We start from the raw sequence: 27,749 nt of genomic DNA, 5'->3' as shown, positions 1-27,749 counted from the left end.
CTTTTCTAGAATCACATAGGAATTATTTGGCAAAGAAAAGGATGGAATTTAATTCTCCAGTGTAGCATTCAACTTCAACTAGTAGAACATTCTTCTTCTTCCAATGCTCTATTTGTTCTCGCTGTGCTTTCCAGTTTCTATAACAGCTTCTTTCACTACCTCACCTTACTTCATCCATGGGGCACAGTATACACTGGTGATGGATGGAAGAAGTCTTGCAGAAAAATAACATGGAATCACAGAACTAAAAATTGAATCACAACATCTACACACCAAAGGGGGTGGCTTACAGCTGCAGAAGCAATGCTAATTCCCACGTAGCCTAACCGAGCATTGATTCCATAGTCTCTTTTGACATAAGGCTTTGCGTAAGTGTGCATGTGTGCCTCCACAGAAGGAAACAGGAAGGCATGCTAAGGTTTTACACAGCGGAATTAAAATGGGACGTGAGAGAAGTTGCAATGAGGCAACTGTAAGTTGTGATTAGCACTCAGAGGAGGTTCCAAGTCTCACTTGTTTGGTTGCCAGCAGCATTAGGACATATTCTGAAACAGGAAGATGCTAGAAAAAACTTTTGAGACCTGCTGGCAATTTGGATCAGAGGAGAGCAGGTTCTGCTGAGATTGCAGGTCATACTGCCAATATAAGTGCTGGGTAGGAGCAGTAAACAGGATTGTGGCACTGAGGATGCTGGTGAAAATCCATGCAAGACTAATGAGGAGTAATTCCAAGGTGGGACTAGGGAGAAAATGAGATTTTAATTTACTGCATAGCACTCCTGAAAGTCACACACACCTTGGATATCTTAAACTTGAAAGTTAAACTTGGAAGGTATCCAAAAGCAATGATTCCTTTAAAAAGTTCAGTAGCAGAGACTTTCCAAGTGTGTTACGGAGAGGGACAGAAAAGAGTTGCAGCTCCTCAGTACCTGGTCTTATGCTTCAGTAAGTCTGAAACTCACTTCTGGCTTTGGGATAGCCCATCTGTCCCAGGCTGCAATAAGGAAAAGTCTTTGCAGAACCATCACATAGTTCCTGTGCCTAGACAGTTCAGATAGTTGTCCAAGAAGAGTGAATCTGTTTCTGAGTGAGCTCCCTCAAATAGCATCCAAGATCATCAAGGAGAGGATAGGCTATCACCTATCTGGAAACACCACGTTAGCCACACTACTACCAGGATTAACTTGTATATTGCATAGTACAAGAGAGCACAGATAAGGAACAGGAAGATCTTTACCAGGATATTTTTTGTTATACATCATCTGTGTGCTTCCTCCCAGGACTTGTTTTAATGTTTCTGTATTTTTTGATCAGCATCCAGAAGACTCAAATGCTCCAACAGACCTGTTTTTCTCAGGAAAAAAAAAAAGTACACAAACTTAATGTTAACTGATTGATAAATATCTGGTCCTATGATTGAAGAGAGGCTGCAGGGACATTAGAAGGCCTGCTGCTGTCACCATCAAAATTAGCACAACTTCCCTCCGGCACCTTTCCTCCTAATGCTAGCCTTCCAGAAGAGGCTGTGGCCTAGAGAAAGTGCTCTGGCAGCAGCAAACTGCTCCAGATTGCCCTCCTTCCCTCAATGCAGAAGGATGGACTTTGGTCTTTGTCATGTTTGTTCCACACGACTGCCTAGTGCAAGAAGAGTTTGCTGCTCAAGAAACATAAAACTTCTGCACATACAAGTAATTTGTGCGATTAGTCATGTGATGGTGGAAGGGTCAGTCTGCCCAGTGAGAAAGGCTAGGCACCAGGATTTCGGACCGTGGTATCTCAGGGAGCTGAGCGCCACACAAGATGGAGGCAGGCTGCAGAACAACTCTAATAATTGTAAGGTAAGTGCTCATATTCCTCACAATAACCGTGTAATTACACGTGGCTGTGCACAGAGACAGAATCAGGTGGTGACATGATAACCAGAGTAACTGTGGACCTGCTTGTGCTGCATTAGAACATGGAAGAGCACAGGGGCTACTCACAATCAAGTCTTACCGGCTTCGGACTCACAGAATACACAGTTATGACAGATCAGCTGGCACTGTAATAGATTGCCTTAAGATAGTTTGCTTCAACTGCATGATCCAAATCATAGGGCTTCGTGCAAAAGACATTCTGATATTTCTTTCATGTCCAAGGTGCAGCTTCAGAAGGAATACGGAAAGCTCAGTGTGCTGGTTTACATGGCAGAGCTGTAACCATCTATGCTAGGAAACATGATGCGCGCCTGAAGGAGGGATCTGGTCCAAAGTCCAAGTGCAAAACTGCAAAGAATGGCTGCCACACGCAGGCCAAGTTCTCTTCAAACAGATTTGATGAGATGGTACTTTAAAATAAAGAAAAGCACCAAAAAAACCCCACAAACTAAAAAAAAATCTCCAAGCAAATATTTTCAAAGATGCAATGAGGAGTGCACAGTGCTAGTGTGGACTAGTATTTGTACACTTGCCCCGACACAATTTGAACAGCATAAAGAAAAAACTTCACATGAGTAATGCCAGTATTGCCACAAAAAACTCATCTGCAATGTCTAGATCCAGTTTTCAAACAAAACTGACAAGTATTTATTCAACAGTAATTTCACGCTATGTTTTCAACAAAGAACTGTTAGTGTTTTCCTTATGAATTTTCAGTCTTCTGGAAACATAGCCCTTTGCAACTTGGCTGCACATCTGTACTGAGCATGCAAAGAAAATTCTTACTTAGGTCCATTAAGACTGTTGGAAAAACGTATGTCCTTGATATTTATCTGCCCTATGTAGAGAGGGATATATATATAAACGAACCCAGAATATCCGTTTCTGACAGTTCTTTCGGTTTTGTTTTCTTTCTCCCCACTCTCCCGCATGTTTCATTCCATTCTCCAGGATATCAGCTTAGCTTGCTGACAACAGCATGAGGAGGGGATGGGAGACTTGCAGGCACCTGGGATTTCCTAAACAAAATCTTTGGCAACTGTGTCTTTTTATTATTTATTTCCTTATTTTTAATTCCACCCCCCTCAATCTGTCATTCCTTAGCAGTGAAAATGAAAAGCTGCCATTTATGTGTGTACAATAATGGAGGCCTCTGCATGCCACATGGCTCCTGCAGTTTAATTTACTTTAATTCATTTTATATTGAACCAAATGATCTTATTTGCCTTTTTTAATGGAGAGCCTTCAGCATGCGTGGTGGAAGCCAAGCCCCCTTCCAAAGAAATTATGAGCCCAGCTGCTGTTAAAACTTGTCCTCAGCTTGAAGTGCCTGTCACAGCTCATGGGGGAGGAAGGGCCATCTTTAGCCACAGGTATGCTCCTTCTCCCACATTCCCACGGATCGCAGAGGTGTAAGATTGGAGTCTGATGTTGGGGTTACCTTCCTTTTTCTGCTTTGCTTCCCTATTCGCAAGCTCTTCTTTCCCCGCCTTCTAGCCTGATTGCAGTCTCACAGCCTCTCTTGGCACCTCTGTTTTCCAGCCTAGTTTGAAATCTGGGAAAGTCTGGGATTTTTTTTTTTTTGTCAAATTTTCAATCTTCCTCATTCTTTGGAGGGGTTTCTTGCAGACATATTCCATTTCCAAGTTATTCAAGCTTGGAGAACTCTGGCTAGTTGTATCCTGATAATATAGGAGACTCCATACTTCCAAGCATTCATTATCATGTTTACTCCTCTCTGTATTCCGATTGCAAAAACAAACCTCTTTCTGCCTTTTAATTTTAGTTTGCTTTTCCTCACTTAAAGCATAAACTGATGCAATAAATCCAAGATGGTTCTTGATGGCATCTTAAACCAAATGTTGTCCTTCCTGTGATGGAGCAGGAAGGTACTTTAGACTGGGAGAATGGAGTGCTCCAGCCCAAAGTTTTAAAGTATTCACCGTCAAAATGAAAAGATGCATCTAACTGAGGTAAGCAGAGCTTAGTACCACTCCCTCTTTTCATTAATGATCTCGATGAACAGAGTAGGCTGACCAAATACGCAGTTGACACTAAACTGGGAAAGGCTGTAAACGCACTGGAAAGAAGGATTATAATCCAAACCATTTTGACAGACTGGAGGAATGGTCTGGAAAACAGAGGAGACTGAAGTCAGTCCAGAAGAGAATAATAAGACCTGGAATTAATGATCTCTGAGAAAAGACTCAAAAAATTGGTGTTCAGTCTACAGAGAAAGCTGAGGGGAAATATGAAGATTTTGATGTGTGAAAGAAAATAATCTGGTTCTGCACCAATCACGATGGATATGGAGAGGCAAGAGACTTAAAAGGACATTGAGAAGAGATGCCTCATACTAGAAAGGCTATGCAAGTATCAGTGAAAACCACATAGTATTCAGAGAAGACTAGAATCTCAAGGAGCAGCGTGAAAAGCCAGACTAGCAGTGGAAGTGCCTTTGAAGAGCCTGCTCAGAAGTTGAGCACAGAATGATCTAAGTCCCTGATATCCTGTCCATAGGTGAGTTTTATCTATTACTGGCTGCCAGCAAGAAGGTACTGCAAGGAAGCTCAAGATTAAACACCTCTATACCATTTACAGCTGTGCTGAACTCATCCCTCACAGCGCCACAACCTCCACTTCAGGCTCTGTATTATGGGGAGCTAGAGGCTGCTGTTCTGACTAGTCATAATGGCAGAAAAATTCTCAGTATATGTATCTTGAAAAACATCTTCTAGCTCTACTCTGAGTTTAATTCATATTTCTCCAGCAGCTTGCTACTTGCTCCCATTAAGCCACAGCCATCCAGAAGTTCATAAACTACAAGCTGGGCTTCAAGCAGAAACACTACTACACGTGTAAGGGAAGGAAGAGAATAACTTAGTATCTGGCAAGTATTAAGATAGCAAATAACTTGACAAGAATTTGGTCAAAGTTAATGTGCAATGAAATTTTCTAATTCAGCAAAAGCTTACATTTAAAAAAACTCATCTGAAAAAGATGTGTAGCACTGAGTTGGCCTGTAGAAGTAAGCTGGGTCATCTAGCTCGGGGAAAGAGCTCAGCTATGTGGTTACCAATTACAATTTCTGTGGCATCCTGGGCGTTTTTTTTGGAGTTCTCCCATCCCGGTTAGATCTTGCTTAATTTGTTACACCAGATCTCATCCCTGGCTGGCTTAATGGATGCAGCGTAGAGAGGGGGATAAAAATAAATCCAGATCCATAGTGGTAGGTAACAGAAGTCTCAGATGTCAAGGGACAGCAAGACCATCAACAACATCCTACGACAAAAAGGGACTTAAAAAAAGTGAGAAATACTGCTATCCAGAAAAAGGTATTAAAAATGAAGCATCTGTGCTTTGAGTCATTATAGGCCCTTGACAGATGTGATCTTAGCAGCCTCCCACTGTAGCTGCAAATAAAGACCCCTTCTCTTTCTTCTCTCCCGACAAGGATTAATGAGTACTTGGGATAGCTCTCAGACAAGCAAGCAAAGGCTGCGAACCTTTTCCAACACTGCAATTTATCTTTGGAGGACTATTCACATCACTTTTCCCTCCCTCCCCGGGCTGGATTATGGTCTGACCTAGCACATTAATCTCCCAAAATAAAATAATAATAATAGAAGAAGAATGAAAAAAAAAAAGAGCTGGACAATTGCCAGAAATAAATTAATAACCATCTGAAATAGCCCTGCTGTGCAGGAACAAACTGCTCAACTCCCCTGCCACCCATGTCATTTGTAAGCAAAACTATTCCCTGTTTAGATATCCCCTTAAGTGCCCTGCCTGAGACTTTCAGCGATTAATGACAATATCTTGCATCTATATAGTGCCTTTCATCCCAATAGCTGCTGGAAAGTTTCTTTACCAAATGCAAATAATACACATCGCTATGTTTGCCACTGAAATGTAGACACCAGTAAGTGGAGGAAGGGGGAAGCATGACAGATCTGTAAGAGTAAAAAAATATGAAAAGGTATTTCAAGAGAGAACATAGCGAGAAAGTTTCAAGAGTTAGGCTTAGTCTACATATGACTTTATAAACATTGAAGTATGTTAACCATTTAGTTAAAATAATTCTTCACCCGTGCTTAGAACTGGTGCTGTCTTTTGTGACACCAGTAACTTCCATTTAATACTGTTTCTTTTCTGACCCAAGTGGAAAGCCAAGAGACAAGTACTTCCACTTTCTTTCCATTAAGTGAAGAGATTTGTGCTTCAGAAATGTCTATTTACAGAGATTACTCAGAAAACAAGACTTAGAACAAAGTCAACCAGAAAAGCAGTTATCTCTCTGCTAATACCTATTCCTTCTCAAGCAATGCTTACCCTTCTCTCTGGACTTTCATTACTTGCTGGCATTACCAAACCCTTGCTCAGGTCTGCGACGGCTCAAAAACCAAACCTCACCGCCCAGGTGACTTTCTGCTAAAGTTTTATCAGAGATTTTATTGTTTTTATTCTTCCACCCATATTTCATGCTGCAACTATGCTGTAAAGGTATCAGATTATCAAAGACAAACATCTGTATATCAAGGAGAAAACATACCTTTGACTTGACAGCTAGGATGATCTTAGGCAGGGCAACAATTAGGCATTTCAGTCCTATGGTGAGGTACTTCAGCACAAAGTCTGCAATCCCCACAATCCACATCAGGTCGAAGAAGTCCAGCCTCTCAAGGTTGGGTTTCAGAAATATAAGGCTGAAAAGCATGACAACAATGCTCAAATATCAACGAGGAGAACCTCACTTAAGCTTCTTGATACCAGCTGTATCCACTGCTGGCTAGAGAAAGCCTAAAAACTCCACTGAACTTCACTGAAGTTCTCAAGGGCAAGAGGAATAAGACATGCAAAGTAGTCCCATGGTTCCTCTGGGCCTCTTGACTTTGTTCTTGCCCATTTCTACTGAGGTCAGCAGGTTTGCCCACTATCAGAAAGCAGGACCCAAACATGCACAAAATGTGTTTTGGAAGACTGCAATCTCCGTAACCTGCAATCCACACTGTAAAAGAGCCTTTGGTCCAGTGACAGTGCCTTTATTCCAAGGCTTGCTCTACCAGATCTGATGATAAAAGCTCATCCTTTGAAGTCCAAGTCATCAGTAGTTATGATTCCTGGGGAAGTCACAGCCAAGTCAGGACCACTATGTCTCTCTCCTCAGAGGCTGGCTTGCCACAGGTAGGACTAATGCAGGGGCAGCAGTCTCTGAAGCTATTTGGGCATATGAAACAGACCGGTGACAAAGAAAGCGCTGTATTAGACATGGCAGAAAGGTCAGAACTTCAGGTGTGTCACACTCTGACAGTGGCTTGCCACTGTCAGAAGCAGACCAAGAGTGGGGCTGTGCTAATTAGCAACTCCTACCTGAACCAAAGATCTGAAAAGGTAGTGCCCCTTACATGATGTTATTGACTGGGCTGAACGCTTGCTCTTCAAAGAAGGGGAGTCCAGCAGAACATCATATAGCAATGGGCAGGAGCTACTGACCTGAGTAGCAATGAGGACTGGTCCCTACTCAGACTGAAAAACCGGGATTCCTCTTCAGAATATGTACCTACTAAAGCCTCATGGTAGAAAGCAAAAACTTAAAAAAAAATAAAAAATCCAAAGTAAAATAACCAACCCAGAATGAAAAGCCTGAACATGAATTTAAAATACTCACAACATTGGCACAGCACAACAGGTAAAATTACACCCTAAAAACAGAAACAGAATCAGAGACTTTACTACTATTCATGCACTAGAAATAAGCAAAAATAAATAAATCAGGAAATGAAAAATAAGCCAGAAAGAAACAAAACCAAAGTAGCTATTTCTAATGTCACAGGCCTGTCTTCTGAATAGTCCCAGGTCCTCACACAGCAAGTGATACACGAGCCCAAGTATGACGCAGAAGGCACCCCTACAACACTCACGGGAATACGGCTTTTCAGTGAAGCTGCTGCCCAGTCTGTTCACTGGTGATAAACCACACCCTAAACAGTGTGCAGGATGGCCCCAATGTGCTGAAACCCTTTTATTTTAAATGATCTATCCTTTATTTTAAACTAGTCCCATTCACGCTTTTAACCTTAACCTTCTGCTTAGGGACACACTGTTTCCCTGTGGTGCAAACAAATTTCCTCTTAAAGCTTTCATACCTTTCTGCCACACCTGCTTCTTCTGCTCCATTCCCTCCCACAAGCCCTATACAGATCACCCCACAGCTTGCCATCTCTCATTTGGAGCCACACATGGAAGCTTTCTCATCTCTCCCTCTTTCTAGAAGCATTTACATACACAGCTTTGTAATAATCAAACCCAAATACATTAGGGATGATTCCAAAGGTTGTGGTCAGACCTTGACTCCGCCACTGTATAGACAGTATTGGTGGGAAGTGGCAGGGAAGCAATTAAATAAACGACAGAAAAAAACCACACCCAAGAGCCATCTAGCCGTAACCCAACTGATGCCTGTTACACACATTGTATTTTCAGTCTGAAGTTCTAAGTCCCTTTCAGTGGTACAAATAATTTTTTCACTGGGAAGATAATTCATATGGTTTTAGCTACTAATAGCAAAACTACTTTTTCAAATAACTAGGTTTGATATTGTTCCAATTCTTCCCATTTCTTCTACATTTCTTTCTACTAAGAAATACAGCAAATAGAAATATAGCAAAGTTCTATATCTTTGCTTCCTATCTGCCATTTAATCCCTGTTTTATAATAAGCAGGGATTGTACTGAACCAAATCCTGGGGTACTAACTTTTCTGTATTTGAGAACCGCTTTAGTCAGAATTTGAAAGTGGAGGCTATCTTAATTACCCCAGATCCAAATGCCTCCAAGCTCTGAGGACACTGAAGTAAACCACTACTATTTCATCTCTAGTTTATCTTCTGTAATAGACTCAAAGCTTGATAGACTGAAGAGAAAAGAAAACACTACAGGAAGAGGAAAATCAGTGGGTCGATTTCTTATCTGCTTCCAACACCTGCTCTTTATGTTCAGTCATAGTGGTCAAAATAGAAATTCAGAAGCCCACTACAAAAAAGTACCCATCCTGCTTCGATATGTAAGAAAACTGCAAGTGTACATGTTTCAGTAGCAACACCATAGTGCATCATCACACACCGGCCCATTTAGAAACTGGTTACGTCCTTTATTGATAGGAGCATAGTCCACTGGTAGGAGCAACGGGCACATTCTTTTCCTCCATTGAAAGGTATTTCAAAGATGTAACAAAGACAGCAGACACCTTCAGTATGCATACTTCCTCTCAAAGTGTGGGGAAAGTGGGCCTCCCTCTTTTCCTCCCTGGCAATCATCACCTGCTTCCATCATGTACAAGGTAAATTTTGCCCACCTGTTGTAGAGCTGCTGAGAGCTGAATGTGTAAAGCAAGTACAAGGTGTTTCCGGTGAGAAAGGCCAGAATCCAGAAAACAACCAGCACTGATCTCTTCTCCTGAGCAAGAAAAAGAATCAAAGATAAATTTAAAGTCTCAAGGGTTGCACTGAGCCTTCAACTGCTGAAAAAATGCAAGACCAACCCATGTGACACAAACATGCAACTAAGTGTTCAGTAATTAGTTTATTTACACAGGATTAAGACTCAGAAATAGGCTGCTAGGTAAAGGACATACATAAACACAAGCAGAAATGGCTCTTACCTAACCTTTTAAAATAAAGCAACTTCAGAAAAATTAATCGAAATACCCTGGTGAAAATGACAGCCTTACTTGCAGAAAACAATTTTCAAAGTTGGGATCTTTCTTGGGACATCTAAATTCTCCTCATATTTAAAATGCAGTTTGACAAGCAGATTAAAGAAAAAAAGTCAGTTCCATACATTGCACTATAATTCTCAGCTGCCACCTGTTTGGATTGACATTTCGTCAAAGGGGTGTTCTATGAATAGAGGCACTTAGAAGAAGGTTTAACTAAATCTAGCATAGCATAACCCATCACTCTGTCCAGCACATATGAATGTCATCTAAATGCACGGAGGTTCTAGAACATGCATTTTTGATTGAGGAAATAATTAAAGGTCAAAAGAAGCGCAAATTTTGCAGTTCAAAGGATTTGGAACATTATAGATGGAAGCTGGACGGCAGAAGATCTTGTTCTGGGTCTTGGCCCAGTGTAATTCTGGAGAGTAAATTTTACTCCCGAGACGAAAAAACCCAGCATTTTTCTTGTGAGTTGATTTATTAAACAAATAGCTCTCTGTAGCTGTCCAACAGCCAGGGATGCTAGGTTGAGATTTAAAGCAGGTGGATTAAGGGGCAGACTGCTGGAAAGACAGAGGTGCAAAGTGCAAGGCAACAGCGATCTGTTACATGATTGTGCACTTTATCTGTTCATTCAGCATTGTATCACATCTATTCCACTGCTGCTGGTAGACAGAAATATGCACTTGTGCCACCCATGTGATTTTTTACAAAAAAACAATTATAGTCTTGTGCTTTTAGTACTGTTGAAGTATTCTGGAGATCGTAAGACCCAAAAAGATCCACTGGTTTCTTTGCATTCTAAGCATATTATCAACAGAGCATTATAAAGATATTAACAAGCAATACATCTACAAAACCCTTCAGCTGAACATCTCAAAACATTACCTAAATGCTAATAAATTAAACCTCATCATTAACTAGTGAAATATGTTTCAGTTCCTCTGCTGTACATAATGGGAAATGAAGGTGCAGAGAAGTGCTTGAAGATGCACTGCCAGTCAGTAGCAGAGCCAGAAGCAGATTACAATATCTCTGACTTTTCCTCTGTTTTATTATGCCACACTTCCACAAAAGAGCAGGATGGAAACTGTGGGAGAGCTTCAATGGGAAGAAGTAGGAGGAGGAAGTGAGGATTACGGCATGGTACTCTTATTCTGACAGATCTGTATTCATATAATGGCATTCAATCCCTACATTGCAAAAGAGGGTTCAACATAGACATTGTTTTGTATACAAAGAGCAACGTAAGAGAGTAGGATGCTGTACTCACCTTCAGAGCAACCTGTTCTCGAAGCGTTGAGTTGGCATATGCGAATGTACTGGCCATACCAATGCAGATGGCAATCCCTGCAGGGAAAGACACCGTCAAAGTAAACAAGGCTGGGCAGGAGGATCTTCAGTCCTAAGCCATTCAATGTCAGTGCCTCAAGCTTAGAAAAAAATTTACTGGGTGATATTCTGCATGCACTGGCAATTAAAACGCATAGGTGACTAAAACAGGATAGATGCTTACCAAGCTTATGCTGGAAACAAACTTTAGCCAGGAGAATCAAGATGAAAGGAAGTCCCTTCTGCAGCCAACCGATCACAGCCTTTAACTCTGAAAGAGCTGGGGCTGGAGTCCCAGCCTGTTCGTCACTGCCTTCCTCAGCATGCCCATGGCGGTCCCCTCCTGCCATGTGCAGCAGAGATGAACCCCGGTGATGGCCGTGGTGGAAATGATGGGACGATTGTCGGTGGTGAAACGGGGCTCCTTCTGTACGACTGGTCCCTTCCTCCCTTGGGGCTGGCATCTGAATGAATACTTCCCCACCTCCTGCTGAAGAGCCTAGCACCAAACCTGACTGGAACGGTGTGGCTGTGATGGTGCCCGACGGGATACCTGCCAGGCCTGAGAACAGCTGTTGTGGTGAGGAAGCTTCAGCCTTCAGACTTTCAAAAACTCCACTTTCATCCACGCTGGTTTCAGAACTGACTGTTTGGCTCCGGTTTCTGCAGTGGACAGAGATTAGAGAAAAGTGATGAAACAAAAATGAGTGCCACAGAACTTCTCAGTCTTTTAGCCCAATCCTGACTGTAGTTTACGAGTTCCTCACACACTCTCAGAATACGTAGATGACAGATGACAGATGCTTTTCCCTCTGTTTGCTGTTGGAAAGTCACAATTGCAGAACTAGAGGCCAGGAACCAGACTCCTAAGATAAGATCAGAGTACTTCTGAAGAACTGATCAAAATACACCAGTTCCTTCATCTAAGGAACAGAGTTCCCAAACAACCCCTTTACTTTTGGAGGAACCAAAGAAATAACACATCTGATACCAAATTCATCATCTTCTATAGTGATTTTAGTATTTAAAGAAAAACATACAAAACCCCATGTGACTGGATACAGCACAACCAAGACAGGTGACATCATATACAAAAAAAATTGATCAAGCTAACTCAAAGAAATTACCTACCCCCCAAATCTTCTGTCTTTATTTAGGGATGATTGGTATTTGCCTACTGATGAATAACACAAACAAGAGACAGAGTCAACAGGGGAAGAGAAGCGTTGAGAGCTGCTTGTGTGTCCCTGATGCAACAAATATTTTAAGTGAATGGGTCAAGAGAAATTGTCTCATGGGTCAAGAGAAATTGTTTTATTTTTATATTCTTGGCTAATTGGACATGGATGTACCCAAATTACTGGGTACTGGGCAGAATTAAATCTAGCAGTGATTCTTTCCTGAGCTTGTTGGATTACAGCCAGATTCCAAAAGGAAAGTCTTAAATATCTTCATCCTAATACTGAAAGAAAATAGGCTTTCTTCACCTGAACTTTGTACTGTGGTACTGAAATGAATACACGGGAAGTTTACACGACAGGGAACAACACAGGTAACAAGTAGAATGATCATTAGGCAGTAAATGCTTGGCAGACAGCAAATACCTCTCTAACTTGCAAAAGGAGAGTAAAGAAGAAATAAAGCTCAGCAAGAGGCAAAGCCCACAAACAAGGCATGTTGCAGAGCTTCAGTCTCTCTTGAATTTAATCCTTGGAGATCTCTAACTTTAGAAATAGTGGTCACAGGCTGAGACAGCACATGCAGGCACATACAGGGCCCTTAAACCTCTCTCTCCCACGGGTTCAAAAGCCTCCCCAGGCATCTTACAGGTCACAGAGCACTGCTTTTCATCTCACTCTGGAGATAGCTTCAAACCTCTCTGGGCGTACCTTCCCACTAAGTAAACTCCTAATAAGGCTTTTTATAGCTACACCCCATTCCCAAAGTCTCTCCACAGGCTGCGGCAAGTAATCAAATCAACAAGATATTGCACACCTCTTTTTGGTTGAAAATATTTATCAACTAGATCTTGGATTTTACACTTAACATTGCAGTTCAGGGATGTATACACAAGACAGGGACATGATGTGACAGTACTTATGCCTGGGAACATAACAAACAAATGGGGTGGAAGCCGGTGTTACAGATAAATACACAAGTATTGTTTGGAACAATACTACCAGGATACATGACTGTGCATTCAGCAGGAAGGAATTAATCATTGAAATACTTAAAAACAAATAAACAAGGATGAAACTCTGTGTCTGCTGAAGTTAACAGAAGTGAAGACCAGTGGCAACAGCATTTCATTCTACCATTAGAAAACCTTCAGCCTATGTTACTGACAATATGCATTGACCCTGTTAAAAAACAAAAGCGTTTATAAAAACCAATTTATATTATTCCGCTTATCTTTTGCACTCAGTAATAGATACTGCACATCTTGCACATATTTTAACCATTCAAACAGTTCCCAAAGTGCCCTACAAGTTTGTACAGACTCAGAGAGCTCTACACTGCAGATGAAGGGGCACATACAACATCTTACGTGCCTGTCAAGCCCCAGGCTTGCCTGCCGATATGAAATCCACAGCCTGCACTGAAGCTTGGGCAGCATTGTGCAGAAAAAGTTGAAGATGGCCGCCTTCTCCCCTGAAGTTAAGAATGATACCATGCTAGAAGTGGTCATGACATCGAGCTTCACCTCTACCTGCAAAACCGCTAAGAAATACTTAGCAACTGCTTGTGATCACAAACTTTCAGTTACAATCTCAGCCCAGCTAGAGCAATGAAATTCGTTAGTTCCATCTTTGTGTTAGAGTAATTAGATTAGTTTCTTCTTTAGAAAAAAATAAAAAGAGTCAAGCTCCAACCCTGGGAAGGCACAAGGGAATATTTAGTACCAGAACAACAACAGTGGCAAGCCTCCCTTGCTGATGTTATAATTACAGAAGTGAATTAGAGGTATTCTACCTCTAAATGTTAACATACACGAAGCTAGAAACAGATTCTGAGATGATGTAAAAGATCACCCCAAATATTTATAAAATACTAAGCTATAGTAGTTGGGAGCTTTAGACCAGCAGACTTTTAAAACATTTTAGTACCAGAAGTATACACAGCCTCTGTTCATACAGATTGATCCTTTCAGATGGAGAGCACTCAGGATCCTCACAGGACTGTGCCATGAATCGCTCTTCTAGAGCTCCAGAACGCCTTGCATATGCTAAGCCAACTGTCTCCATATATGCCATACTGGCTCATGAAACCTGAAATACTGTAGTTGGTAACAGTCAGTAACTGATATGAAGGAGAAAAGTAAATCTGTTTCTAAACTCTAAACTCGAGCAGAAAGCCTGGCCACACTACATGCACAGGAAGTATATGCCATTCTCACTTTTAAGCTTTCATCTGCCAAAACACACCATACACTTAAATCAGAATATTCCCCTCTGGAGAGCAAAATGGAGGAAAAAAGACAGAAAAATATTTACCTTTCAGGAGGAACGTTGTCAGTGTTGCTGCTATGCCGTCTCTGCATTTTCCTCAAAACCTTAAAACACAACACGCTCAACATTAACGTTGCAGGTCAACAATTCCCAGTGTGACTACTAACAAAGGCCCACAGAGTCAGAGGGTTGTGAAACCCATTCAGCTAGTGACATGGTTGGCATAAATCTTTTTCTTCTCTGAAAGAGCACCTCAAGCTTGCGCTTGTTCCTGAGCACACTTGTGAAGAAACAACTTCCAACTGGGAAATGGAAGCACACATATGCAGGGCTCCATGCAGGGCAGGAACTAGTCAGATCCCCTTTTGCAGGAGGTGGCAGTCACAAGGAGTGTACAGCTGTGTGATGACATGTTCTGATAAGGAACCTGAGGACAACTCACAGAGTAGCTCTTGACGTGACATGTGTATCGACATATGCTCTCTGGAAATGAAATCTCTTCTTCCTCTTTTGAAGAAACTTGCTTTGTAAAGCAAAACTGAGAGGGAGGAAAAAAGAAAAAGTATAAACATTTACAAAAAAGAAAGATTCTCGGTTTGTAACATCCAGTCTTGAAGAACTTCATCAAGTGGGCTGAACTGAGACAACAGCGGACCTGAGGCATCACTGACAGAGAACACAGAGGTTTTAATGTGAGATGCCAACTTTGGACATCTCCTTCACAGTTAATATAAATACACACATATCTATGTAAATAAAATAGTTAAGGTTATGATGAAAAGGCCAGGACAGGCTAACCCATGCAGGCGGAGCCGTTGTACCTGTGAACAACTCTGGGGTCACTGCTTATAAAGAAATCTGTCCATCTTCCCATGCTACAAGCTGAGAGCTAGAGATAGTGCAGAGAGAACTCTGAAACCTGGAAAATCCTTCACTCTCTTCTAGACCCTTAGAAGTCTACTAGATTGTAATGTGGGGTGAAATCATGTTCCAAAATGATACGCAGCTCTATGGGGAGACATTTTTTCTTTTGGCATAAGCGACAAAGGGGACAGTGACATGAATGCTAAGTACTGAAGATGCAGGACTTCATGAGATGTAATTGTCTGTTCTGCCCAGAGTCCTACAGATTTAAGATCAGAGAGAATTTAAATGGACTTTGTTCCCAAAGTCACTCAGTTTCAATACTGATTGGTCCTGCCTTTTCCGGATTAGAGGTTTTCACCTTGCAACACTTGGACATTTTTTAACAGTACCTGAATAACAGGTTTAACCAGAGGTGCAAGGTGCCACGGTGGGAGAGGGAAGCTCAAGAGTGTGCAGACATCTCAGACGTGGAGTCCTTCAGATGGTCCAAGATGGTCCAAATTGCAAACTCATCACAGGTCTTTCTTTCAAGGCGGATGATTGTAAGGCACCTGGATCAGTGCTCAAACAGGCGCATCTGTAAGAAGCACATGCATAGAGTCATTTTCACCACAGCACAGTGAGTTTTAGCTCTCCATCTCCTTGGGAAGGACAGAGAGGAGCAGGAACTCTTGGTGCTTCGACCCCTGCACGTGTGCATGGTCCAACAAGGCTGTTTTCCTCTAGGATCGGCACCTGCAGCCCTGCTCACTGCACAGGCACTCCCAGGGCACTCCTGGGCTGTATTCTGCCTTCGCTGTGTATACACACACATACGTGTGTGAGATAAAAAAAAATATACGTGCATGTATTTATATAGAGACATATATCTACAAATAGTTACAGACGTACACAGCTACACATGTACACACACAGAGAGACACAGGTGAGGCCCTTCTTTCCCACTTGGGCCGGGGAAGGAGATTCCCGCTGGAGTATGTCTAAACGCCCCAGCGCGGGCGGGAGCAAGCGGGGTCGGGGGAGCAGCAGTCCCAGCCCGGCCCAGGAGACCCCCATACCTACCCGTGCGGGCCGCGGTGTCAGGCCCCGCCCCGGCCCGGCGCGGCCGCACCCCCTCAGCTCACGCACATCCGCGGCTTCCGGCGGAAGCGGCGGGGCCGCGCTCCCGGTGCGGGGAGACGGGGCCGGGAGGCAGCCGCGCTGGTGGTCTCCACTCCCTCCCGCCGCCGGAGCTGGTGATGCCGGTCCCGGCTCAGCGCTGCCCCCGCCGTTCCTCTCCTTCCCTGCGGCGGGGGGCTGAGGGCTGAGAGCCCAGCCCAGCCCGGGGCCGGGCCGCCCGCCATGGTGCCCTGGGGAGCGGTGCTGTGGCGGCGGCTGCTGAGGAAGCGCTGGGTCCTCGGCGTCGTCTTCGGGCTCTCCCTCGTCTACTTCCTCAGCAGCACCTTCAAGCAGGTCAGTGCCCGCCCCGGAGCCCCCGCCGCGCTGGCGGGACAGCCTGTCCTGGTGCCGGCACACGGCGGGGAGGCTGAAAACACCCCTTATCCCAGGGTAACTGTTGGTCTTCGAGTGCTCTCACCGGGCTCCTGGGGTAGAATTGTATCATAATGATTAAATCAAGACAAGAGTTTAAAAAAGCCATGTCTGGTAGTGTATTTGACAGCAATTGTGTTTTGAACCAAAACTGGGGGAAAAAAAAACCTCAAAGGGACTTGATTATTCTGTTGTAAGCTCTCTTGTGAACTATAATTCCACTAGCAAAGAACTTAAAAAGGAGAAATACATGTTCCTCTGGTTATTTAATATAATATGTGCTACTTTTGTGGTTGTAGTAACTGAGTTCAGCTGTGTTAGCTGATCCCGTGGTGAACTTGCGTATTCCTGTTTTACTGGATCGTGCTGTTTTCATGTTGTGCATAGCAAAAAGCAAGGTACTGCAAGCAGCACGTTTTTTACTCCACTGACACTTGAGTTTACAGCTATTATGTATTTTTAATTGTGGGAAAAGCCCGCGCATTGGCGTGGCAGAAGGAACTTGTATGTTTGGTTGCATTGCTGTCTTTCTTTGTAGGAAGAGAGGACAGTGAGAGATCGGAATCTCCTCCAAGTGCAGGAGCATGAGCAGCCGATCGCGTGGAAGGTGAAGTTCAGTTCGGGAAACGGCAGTCAGCTGAGTAACCAGTGCAGGAATTCTGTGCAGGGGAAGCTCCTCATTACAGATGAACTGGGTATATTTGATACTAAGAATTTATTCTGCGTATTGCAGTGTTGAATGCTGCTTTGCCTGTCTGATTGCTGATGGCACTACCAAGTAACAACTGCTCCTTATTAAGTCATTCTTCCTGCAGCGCCTCTGCTGTTGGCGTTTTATCCTCAGACTGGATGAATTTTGCTGATCTGATCTGTGCACAGCAGGCTTGGGTCCAGCTGGACTCAGCCCAGGCACGGTACCTTAGGAGTGCAGCTGTTCTGTTTCGGGGACCACCTTAAATTCAAAGAACTCCAGTTACCTTTGCAGGGAACTCAGACGTTGAGTCCTGCTCAGTTTAGTGGGGATGCTTGCAGAGCTATTTGTGTCTCCCTCCCTACTGTCAGGTATGTTAGGGAGAGTCATCAGGGAAACTTGATTGGCCCTGTAAGGAGGCAGCTCAGGACTGGTATTAGTGCCCAGTCGCAGTTAACAAGCTCATCTGACCCTTGTAAACCCAAGGATATCTCTTGTGGGTTCTCAGATGAACTGCTTGTTTTAAGTGTATGCCTTGCACATATGCACATATGCTTCCCCGGTGTGCCTGTTGCTCAGGCACTGGACCTTTCTTGACCAGAAGCCAAGGCTGTAGAAAAACCACTACAACTGTGACTTGTATCAGTGTTAAATGTAGCACTGCCTGAATCATGCTTACTGCTGATTCACTGAGGTCTCTCAAATCACGGGTGTCTTTCACAGTCTAACACTGTGGTGGTATGGTTTCCCTAAAGATGTACGCTGTGGTTCTATACTGCTAAGGATTCCTCTCAGCAATGAATATTGCAGCTCTCCTGTGTGGATAAATCTAAGTCTCTTCACAGTGAACTGCCAAGTGTGTAATCCATATGTAGACCATTTGAAAAAAACATATGCCCTAGTTTTCTCCAGTACAATCATCACCAATCACAACAATGAATTATGCCAAAAAGAAATCATAACTTAAACATTTTGCATTTAAAGACTCATACTGTATATACAGCATATTAGGGTAGGTAGGTAATAGTTGTGCAGATAACACCAGGTTGTTGTAAAACTCAGCTCTATGTCCAAGTGTTATTTAAAACAATTGCGAGTTAAGACTTGAGCCAAACTGAGTGGGATAATAATCTATTAAGTGATAAAGAAACCTGTTCTGAAATAATGTGATTCTTACTATAGATTTCTACAGAACATAAAAATAAGAGTACATCTTGCCAGTTGTTGCTACTGTTTATATTTTTCAGGCCACATCTGTGAGAGGAAGGATCTACTAGTGAATGGCTGTTGTAATGTCAACGTGCCCAGTACAAAGCTGTACAGCTGTCACAGCTGCCTTCCCAATGGCTGCTGCAGTGTGTACGAGTACTGCGTCTCCTGCTGCCTGCAGCCCAGCAAGGTGCATTGACTTTCTCCTGCTTTTCAGGTGTTCTCAGGCTCCTCTGAGGCTAAAAGTGCTTGTTTTCGAGGACCTTTTTTCTTAGAGGGGAGTGTTTCTTTTCTTGGAAGGATGAGGAAAGCCTGCAAGGCAAGCTGTAAACACAGCTTTGAAAAAATCCATCCTTCCCACCTTTGAGAGGAAATACTGGGAGCCTTGCAAAATGTTTCAACTTCAGGGGGATTGCATTTGCTGAAGGGAAATGATTGCAGAAAAGGTATTCCAGCCAGTATCAGTTTTGAAATTAGCGCTCCCCTGTATTCTGTTAGCTTCTGTAGATTCTCCTCCTGCTGGTGTTCCATGATGTGTTAACCTTTCAGCGCTTGCTAGAAATTCTAAGTGGAGTTCCTTACTACTCCTCTCGTACTTAAGCTGTGTAGGTTAAGGTGGGCGTTGATTATTCCTTGTTGAAATACAATGTTTGTGGATTTTTTTTGTTTTGTCTCCTTTTTGCTAACCACTTTAGCAACATCTTCTGGAACGTTTCTTGAACCGAGCAGCTATTGCTTTCCAAAACCTCTTCATGGCAGTGGAAGATCGCTTTGAGTTGTGCCTGGCGAAATGTAGGACTTCATCACAGGTAAGACACAAGTACATGTCCACGGCTCAAAATTGGAAAAATACTAAAAAAAGTACCCTTGGAAAATATGGTACATTTTTAGAGTTGCCATATACTGACAATCATCTGCAAAACTCAAAGTTATGTTGTAATTTTTTTTTTTTTGCTTTTCAAGAACAGAGGTGAACTTCTGTTACCAATGTGATTTTATTAGAAGTTTTGGTGCAAGCGAGCATTGTCCCTCTGAGAAGGTGCTGTTGGAGATGTTGTGCAGCTTGAGTATTTAATATAGCAATAGGGATGGATTGCAAAGAAAGAACATAGTTTCAAATATCTTCAAAGCTTTTTTTTTTTTTTTTTTTTTTTTTACCTGTAGTATCTGAACTCTAGTTTTGTCAAGAAAATTGCACACATCTCAAGTAGCAAATTCATTATGGCTTGGCTCGCTTAGGACATTTGACAATACTGCCTAAGTGTGTGTGTGTGTATATATATATTTATTTTTTTTACTATTGAATCTGTTCCCACCTGCTTGGGTAGTCTCCTGAAAAGGAGGTTCTGAATATGCTTCAACATTGAAGTGCTATAATATAGCAACTGTCTCCTATATTTTGTGAGTGCAGTGGTGTTTGACTCCAGATGATATTCTAATGTGTAGAAGAATTTGGGGAATTTTTTGCATGTGTATAAATTCTCTGGGTTTTGGCCCTCCGTTGAAGGGACGTATTGTTTCAACATGTGTGCGTTGTTAAAGCTTCTCCTCCTCTTCTTGACAGAGCGTGCAGCATGAAAACACCTACAGAGATCCGATTGCAAAATACTGCTATGGTGAATATCCCCCCGAGCTTCTGCCTGTTTGAAAGCTGCGTGAGCCAACAACAAAGGGAAGGAACTGGAGGCTAGAACCCAAAAGAGCAAAGCAACAGCTGTTCCTTTATAGGAGCCTCTGTGTAAATGGATAATGTTTCTGGGGACAGACCCAGAGGTGTACGGCTTAAGCGAGGGACTTAAGTTCTCTGGGATTGAATCTTGCTTTCAGTTTGTTATGCACCTGCTTTAGAGTACTAGTACTGTCTTTGAATACTTCCTCTGAATTTTAGGATGCACAGAGTTGATCTAGGCTATAAAACATGGGAAAAACACCTAATGTGTCTTTGCAGCTGTACATAGAGATTCAATTGTCTCTGCAGTCCAGAAACTTTCCAGAGTGACAGTAATAATTGGAGGATTTTTGCTTTTAGAGAGTAAAGCATGCCTGATGTGCTTCTCTCTGGAGCACTTCTTGACATGCATGGTGCACACTATGTATGTAATTATGAATTATTTATTCATTTTATATGGATTACTAGCTGAAAGTATTGATACTTTGCATAGCTAGTTGTTGATGCCTTTCAGTCCTTGTTTCGTTATCTCTGATAGGATGTTTTAGATCCTGACTAAAATTGCTTGGCTGTTTTCCTGCTTAGTCTAAAGGAATTGTATTGGGATCTGTCACTATAGTGCTTATGTTCCTCTTAGTGAGTTTAAAGCATTCAGAACTCCAATGGAGTTGTTATTCTGTCAAAGTCCCATAGCACAAGAGAAGAGCAGGGATCTGCCTAGGATGGCATGTTTATTATCTGTAAATGCTTTGCTTGTTACTTTGCAACAGTCTCTTCAAAGAGGAGTCTGAGTCTTGTAAACAGCTCTCTGCTAGTCTGCTTTCTGACCGGGAACACTGAAGATTTGTTTGCTTGGACTTGTTCAGGCCTTGGTAATTCAAATGTACTTAACTCCTGATTGTGCAGGAGGCAAAAGGGTGGGGTAGTTCTAGGATTTCAATTTAATAGTGTCCTTGTGTGTGATGTAATTAGAATGTCAGAACATGGCACAAGCCCTCCTCTGAGGACATTTGTGTTGCGTGAGTTCAGTTAAACAGTTGTGATGTTTTTCATTTGCTGTTTGACATACTTGCTACTCTGGAATTTCAGTCTGATCAGAGTGACGCTAAAACAGGGTTGGTTCTCCCACAATTTCTCCTAGCTCTCTGAAGTTGCAATTTAACCTGTCACCCTCTAAGGCCACACAACGCAGAAAAGATGGGTAGAGAATCTGTAAAATGCTGACTAAGTGTGTGCTTCCCCTTGCAAGTCACTGGGTGAAGTCCAAGCGCTAGACCAAATCAGGCTGTTCTTTTCTATGTGCAGAGCCTGATTTCTCTTGTTTTTACTCTATCCATCTCCTCCATGATTTTGACTTTGTGTATGCTTGTTTAAACTGATACTTCCTGTTCCCTGACTGAAATAAAACAATCTACAGAGGCTTTAAAGGAAAAAAAAAAACCAAACCAACAGCCCACAGTGGTGGAGTATCCTGGTGCAAAGATCTGTAGAATGCTATTGCAATTACATATGATATAAACAAGAAGTAGTGTTACCAGCCCTCTGATAAAATCCACTTGCACTGTATTCATTGTTCTTTCCCAGAAGTCATCAAGTGAGCTAATGGTTCTGTCAGCAGATTCTCCTGGAAAATCTTGTTTTTCCAAAAGCTTAAAAGCCTTAGCATTAGCTGTTTATCCAGCTGAAAATCTGCCTCCCCTTTGCTGCCATCCTATGGCAACTTGCTGCAGCAGACATGATACAGTGTGAAGATGCAGTGTGAAATGCTGTCTTTAGAGGGTAGCAAAAGGTTACTTCTCTCTTCAGTGATAAACAGATTCTGCACCCCTGTTCCAGCACTTCATAACTGTTTTCCTCAGGGAAGGGCATCAGGTTGGTCTATTGTATCATTCCTGCTGAGATGTATTCTGGCACTTCATCTTTTTGCACCACGACTGTTGAGATCAAGATACTGATGACTTGCTCTTGCTTTCTCTTCCAACTTGGTATTAATTCCTGAGCAGGTGATACCACCACTTGAAGCAGTAATTGTAAGAAATATTAAAAACCAACCTAATTTGGACAACATTAGCAGGAATTCCTGGCCCCTTTCTCTCTTAGAGAAATAGAATGTGATCAGAAGTACATTGTGACCATTGTCCATGGAATGAGACAGAAACTGCATCCTCCCTCCCTGGTTGTTGAGCTGTTCAACTAGTGTCTGTGCTGTATATTAAATCATTAAAAAATTATCTGTGTTCCAAAGTACTCCCTGTTCTCATGTCTTTTCTTGAACTATAAGACAACTGTACCAAAATGTTAAGTTTGAAGAATGCAGTGGAGTAGAGGGGGACACTAACTTTAATATGTGTAATAAAGGCAGGTAAATCTATTTCATAGAGGAAATTATTTCATTTCAATCTGAGAAAAGAGCATGCTTCTCTCAATGGTGCACAGAAAGATCTGTCCCTTTGCAAGAGTGAATTGAGCAGGGAAACGAATGCAAATGCTTGTTTCATGTTGTGAAGATATGGTGAGGAATATCAAATCTGCATGTTCTGCTAATATTTCAGTGTGGTTTAAGTAATGTCTATCCCTCTTACAAAAAAGCCAAGTGATTTTGTGGTTGTCAGTGACTGTCTGACATCTCCTTTCTATCTGTCAGCTAAGAGACTCAGGTTGTTGACTTGTGTTTGGCAGCAGATTTAATGAGAGCACTTGATGGAGCGACTAGCTCTGCTTATCTGCTCTGAGGTCAACACTGGAGATAATTGAATGGGTTGTGTACTCCTTGATTTCTGTAGTTTACAAGAATATTAATGCTAGTGAAAAATGGTAGCTGCTGACATCTAATGAGGAACAGGTATAGTATTTGGCTGTACCAATTTGGAAACAGTGATCTATGGCAGAAGGGCAAAGCAGTAACTGCTGTCTGTGCTGAATTTAAACCTGAGCCATTGGCCTTGAAAGTACCTGCTATACTACTCCATTGGGATGGTACACAGAGAATTTGATAAAAATCCTTACTGTGATGGAGTGGAGTTCTGAAAAGGCAAAAGCAGACTTCTGGCTTGAGGCCCACACTAAACAGTTGATGAGCCGGGATCGTGGTTTGTGCATCCTCAGAATCGCACTCACTGTAGTGGCAGCGCTTCACTCGATCTCCTGTATGTGTTCAGGCTCTAATTCCTTGGAGAACTTTCTAACAAAATATATTAGTAGTCAATTGTGGAATATAAAGCACTAAGCACAGCAAATCCTAAACATGAGTCTTTGTTCTGATATATTTTTAAAAGAATTTTTTTTTTACTTTGTCATTTAGCTGGACAAGCTTGAGCTGTAGGATTTGTTCTGTCTTGTACTAGTCACTTAAACTGCAAACACACCAAATCCTCTAACTTGGCACCATAATGTGATATTTGTTCTTCAGTTATTCTAGTCAAGGAGAGGTGGGGGAGGAAGCAAAAAAGAATTTTCTAACTCAGCAAGTTCCACAAAAGATGGAGTTCAGCAAATTATTGGTGCTTTAATAAGAGCCCTCTGCATTTCTTTACAACCCGAGGCAAACAACTATTTGCAGAAGGAGAAAAATGCCAACTTCAAAACCTGCAGGAAATGATGGGAAAGTACTTAGATCATCTTTTTTGATCTGTGTCGAATTAAACAGGCAGTTCTATCTAATACTTCTGGTCAAATAAGGTCTGACTTGTAGCAACATCTATATTGTCCTGTCCTGGTTTTGGCAGAGATGGGGTTAATTTTCCTCTCAGTAGCTGGTGTGTTTTGGATTTGGTGTGTGAAGAATGTTGATAAAACACCCTGATGTTATCAGTTGTTGTTCATGAGACCAAGCACACTGTCTGGCTTTCCAAGTTTTGCCACTGTGCAAATGCAAGAATCTGGGAGAAAGACAGACAGAATAATTGACCCAAATTGGCCAAAGAGTATTCCATGCCATAAACATCATGCTCAGTACATAAGTGGGGGTTGGCCACGGTGGGTATCTGCCTTCCTGGCATCCATCCCTCTCTCTTGCTCGCTGGCATCATTCTCTCTACCTTGCTGGCCCCCTTTTCGCTCCTTCACTTGCTGCTTGGTTTCATTTCCACGATCACTGCTCAGGAAGGGCTGTATCGGTCATTGGGATATCGGGTGGTGAGAAAACATACACTGTTCATTTTGTATATTTCAAAATCCTTATATTCTGTTGTTATTGTAGTTTTCCTTTGCTATTTTAGTAAACTGTCTTCATCTCGACCCACGAGTTTTCCTTTCTTCCCAATTTTCTCCCCCATCCCACTGGGAACGGGGAGGGGGAGCAAGAAACTGTGTGGTAACTTGGGCTAAATCATCACATGTCTACATGATGTTTTCCATTTTTGAGGCAGTCATACAGTCACAGATTTTTCTTAGAAATCACGGTTCTTAGTAGATTAGAAGTGCAAGAATTCTCAGGATGCCTTCAGATTGAAGTATGTTTGTTGCTGTGGTCTGCTGTTTTATCTATGGTGAAATAAAGTTGCAGAGTAGAGAAAACTAAGAAATTAATTCTGGCTGAAAAGCTTGCCTTGTAGCAGCTTTTCTAGTATGTATTTCAATTAAGGAGACAGAAGACCACAAGCTGGAGGCAAGTGTTAGGTTTTTTCCATAGATGAGATTACAATTTGTTTTTACTGTTAATGGTTGAAATGAGGACTAGCACCTGATTTCTTCCAATTTAATGGAAGCTTCCAATGCAGCTCTCATCCCGTATGTTTTCTGTCTCTCTGCATACATCTACAGAATGTAGAGTGAATGGGTGATCATATGTCATTTATCTGCATTCTGTTCCTGTCCTACACAAAACCTGATTAGATTTTAAACTCCTTAGAGCAAAAAGACAACTACATCCATACTTCCTACAACTTCTGACCATGGCCTCACCTGGAGCCTTTAATGTACCTATTGATAAGAATAATACCTCTCTTACACAGATATCAAACACTGCCATGTGAAGAAGTGGGATCAGGTTGGGTGTAAGTCACAGGTGTAATATGTTTGTTTTAACACACACAAAAAAGTAGCATCCAAAGCTACCGACATTATCATATGCACTAAAATGCATCCATCAGCTATGTGAGATGACACTGGATATGCTGTAACCACATCTTCAAACTGAAAAATGTAGATTATTTGCAAGCTATAGTTAAGAGCTGCTTAGTAATAAAAGTTGTGCTATCTGAGGAAATAAATGTTTGTATATGAATAAGCAGGGTCCTAATTTATCTAAATCGCTGATGCCTTAAAAATACACATTAAATTAAAAAAGCCCAATCCTCTGTAGTAGCAAATGCATGCAAAATCATAAGTAAATGTAACATACCTCTTCCGATGTCTCTGTTCAACTTCTTGCGGCCGCCTGCAAGCTTACTTCCAGCAGCGTCTCAACCGGTGTAAGAGCGAGGAGCAGCCAGCAGAGGTTAGCACAGCATTCGGAGAAGAGCTGGCCTCCTCCCCGTGGAACCCGGCTGGCAGGCGGCCCTCAGAGCTGAATTTCACCGGGAAAAGGTAGGCAAACCTACAAGTACAAAACACAAGTGGTTACATTGCTCCAGGAAAACGTGGGGAGTGTCTGTCTGGAATTAAGCCTGTACCTTCCTGGCCACCCAAACCCACAAAATAAACTTACTTTTGAGGGCTGCCTGGGTTTTCAACCTGTTGGGCTGTCATGGGTGCTAATGGGGGAAAATAGCCAGGGTACTGTGGCAACTTGATTGAGAACAACAACAATAATAATAAAATAAACAATTAATAATAATAACACTAATAATAATAATAAAATCCCCAAACCGACTACCCCTGACCTTCACCGTGGGGGTAGAAATGGTAGAGTTTTGCCCAACTGCCGCTGTGTGCTGGTCTGTCATGGCGACTCCCCTGATGCCACGGCACAGCTGCGCTCTGAGGTCGCCATGAAAAACGCTCTTCCCCGCCTTCGGCTCCGGAGGTGAGAAGGGAGGGCTCTGCGGACGAGGCCGGGGCTCCGGCCGGGCCCAGGCTCGCCGGGGAGGGCAGGCACCATGGCGCAGGGTGAGCCCTCCCGCCGCCTCCGCGTTCGGCCGCGTTTCCCGCCTTTTTCTCCTCGCGCCCCTTCCCGCCTACCCCCCCGCCCCGCTCCCGCCTCAGCTGCGGGCGAGGGGAACCTGGAGCTGGGGCGGCAGCTGCGGTAACGAACCGGGCCCCGGGACGAGGTTCTCGGGTAGGACGGGGCACCGTGGCCTTCGGACCGGTGTCCTGCCGTTCACGGAGCTCTGTAACCGTGAGCAGACCGCGGCCTTCGGCTGGAGCGTCGTCTCCCCCCGCAGCGCGGCGGTGCCGTCCGATGGCTCCCACAGAGAAAACCGAGGTGAGGCAGCGGCCCCGCGGGGGAGGGCGCACGGCCAGGCACCCCCACGCTGAGGTGCTGCTTCGTTTGAGCAGCAGTTTGGTTTACGCTCGCCTAGAAGCTTCCACTGACTGCATACAGGTGAATGAGCTTGCTGCGGTTTTCTTTTTTTTTTTTTTCTTTTAGGTGTAATTAAGTCTTAACCTCACTGCTGCATGTCGTGTCCCCTGGACTATGGCCGCTTGCTATGTGGGGCGGGGGTCCCAGCCGCCTCCTCACCCCATGGGACACTGGAGCGGCTCAGCCCCTCCGAGCCCTCTTCTCCTCCTCCTTTTTCCCAGCACGCTGTGGTTCTGCTTTTTAACCTCCCGCCACCCCTAAACCTGCCTTTGTTTTTTTTTTCTGTCAGCTCACTGACTGCTCTGGTTTCTCCTTTTTTGTTTCCTCCGTTTTCTCCCCCGCTCCCCCCCCCGTCAGGCTCCTATATCTTTTCTCCCTTCCCCTGCTTTGCCTTGGATCTGTCTCAGCTGTAGTTACTGAAAGTTGAAATAGGATAGTAGGAATTCTCCTTCTTGGAGGAAATGTTGCTTTTTTAATTAGGTAGAGGTAGTGTAGCACTCCCCCTTGCTTTTGAAATAACTGAGTGTCTCTCTACTCTTTTTTTTCCCTTCTCAATTTCCCTTCACCCCTACTTTAATCTGTTGTTTACTGTACCTTTCCAGTATCTTGGTCTGCCTTTGCTTTGAGACTTATGCAAAATTTTGTACTATCATGGTTACAGTGCGTGTTAAAAGGCCTACCCATCCAAAGTTTCAGGAGAAAAAACCAGCATTTCTCAGCACATGTGCTAGGAAGCAGAGTATGAATTTTTCCATTTATGTTGCGTTTGTCCCTAAGAACTCAGACCTTGGACCTGGATCCTGCTAGGCAAATACATCTTAAATATATTGGATTTACTTTGATAAGCATACAGTTACTTTTTCAGCAACAAGAGTTCTAAATCTATTTCAAAGTTACTGAAAAGC

General features: G+C 42.9%; 2 protein-coding genes across 2 annotated transcripts in view; one reads left to right on the top strand and one right to left on the bottom strand.

The window, feature by feature from the left end:
* Positions 1-16,461, bottom strand: part of RNFT2 (ring finger protein, transmembrane 2) — a 31,691-nt gene extending 15,230 nt beyond the window's left edge. Inside the window, exons 1-7 of the mRNA XM_086761914.1 lie at positions 16,345-16,461; positions 15,672-15,859; positions 14,461-14,953; positions 11,151-11,629; positions 10,908-10,984; positions 9,269-9,369; positions 6,468-6,621 (exon numbers count right to left, since the gene is read on the bottom strand). Coding sequence (XP_086618040.1) covers positions 6,468-6,621; positions 9,269-9,369; positions 10,908-10,984; positions 11,151-11,629; positions 14,461-14,543 — 894 coding nt within the window. The 5' untranslated portion in view covers positions 14,544-14,953; positions 15,672-15,859; positions 16,345-16,461. The remainder of the gene's footprint in view (positions 1-6,467; positions 6,622-9,268; positions 9,370-10,907; positions 10,985-11,150; positions 11,630-14,460; positions 14,954-15,671; positions 15,860-16,344) is intronic.
* A 22-nt stretch (positions 16,462-16,483) lies between these two features.
* SPRING1 (SREBF pathway regulator in golgi 1) lies at positions 16,484-22,628 on the top strand. Its single transcript, XM_010128719.2, has 5 exons — positions 16,484-16,734; positions 17,351-17,507; positions 18,751-18,902; positions 19,408-19,521; positions 20,277-22,628. The coding sequence occupies exons 1-5, from the start codon at positions 16,624-16,626 to the stop codon at positions 20,358-20,360; spliced, it is 618 nt and encodes a 205-aa protein (XP_010127021.2). The 5' UTR covers positions 16,484-16,623; the 3' UTR covers positions 20,361-22,628.
* The last annotated feature ends 5,121 nt before the right edge of the window (positions 22,629-27,749 follow it).

Source organism: Chlamydotis macqueenii, chromosome 17, assembly GCF_036417535.1.
Source record: "Chlamydotis macqueenii isolate bChlMac1 chromosome 17, bChlMac1.mat, whole genome shotgun sequence".
Taxonomy (NCBI): domain Eukaryota; kingdom Metazoa; phylum Chordata; class Aves; order Otidiformes; family Otididae; genus Chlamydotis; species Chlamydotis macqueenii.
Note: the sequence above shows the minus strand (reverse complement) of the source record. Positions and strands in the feature narration are given on the sequence as shown.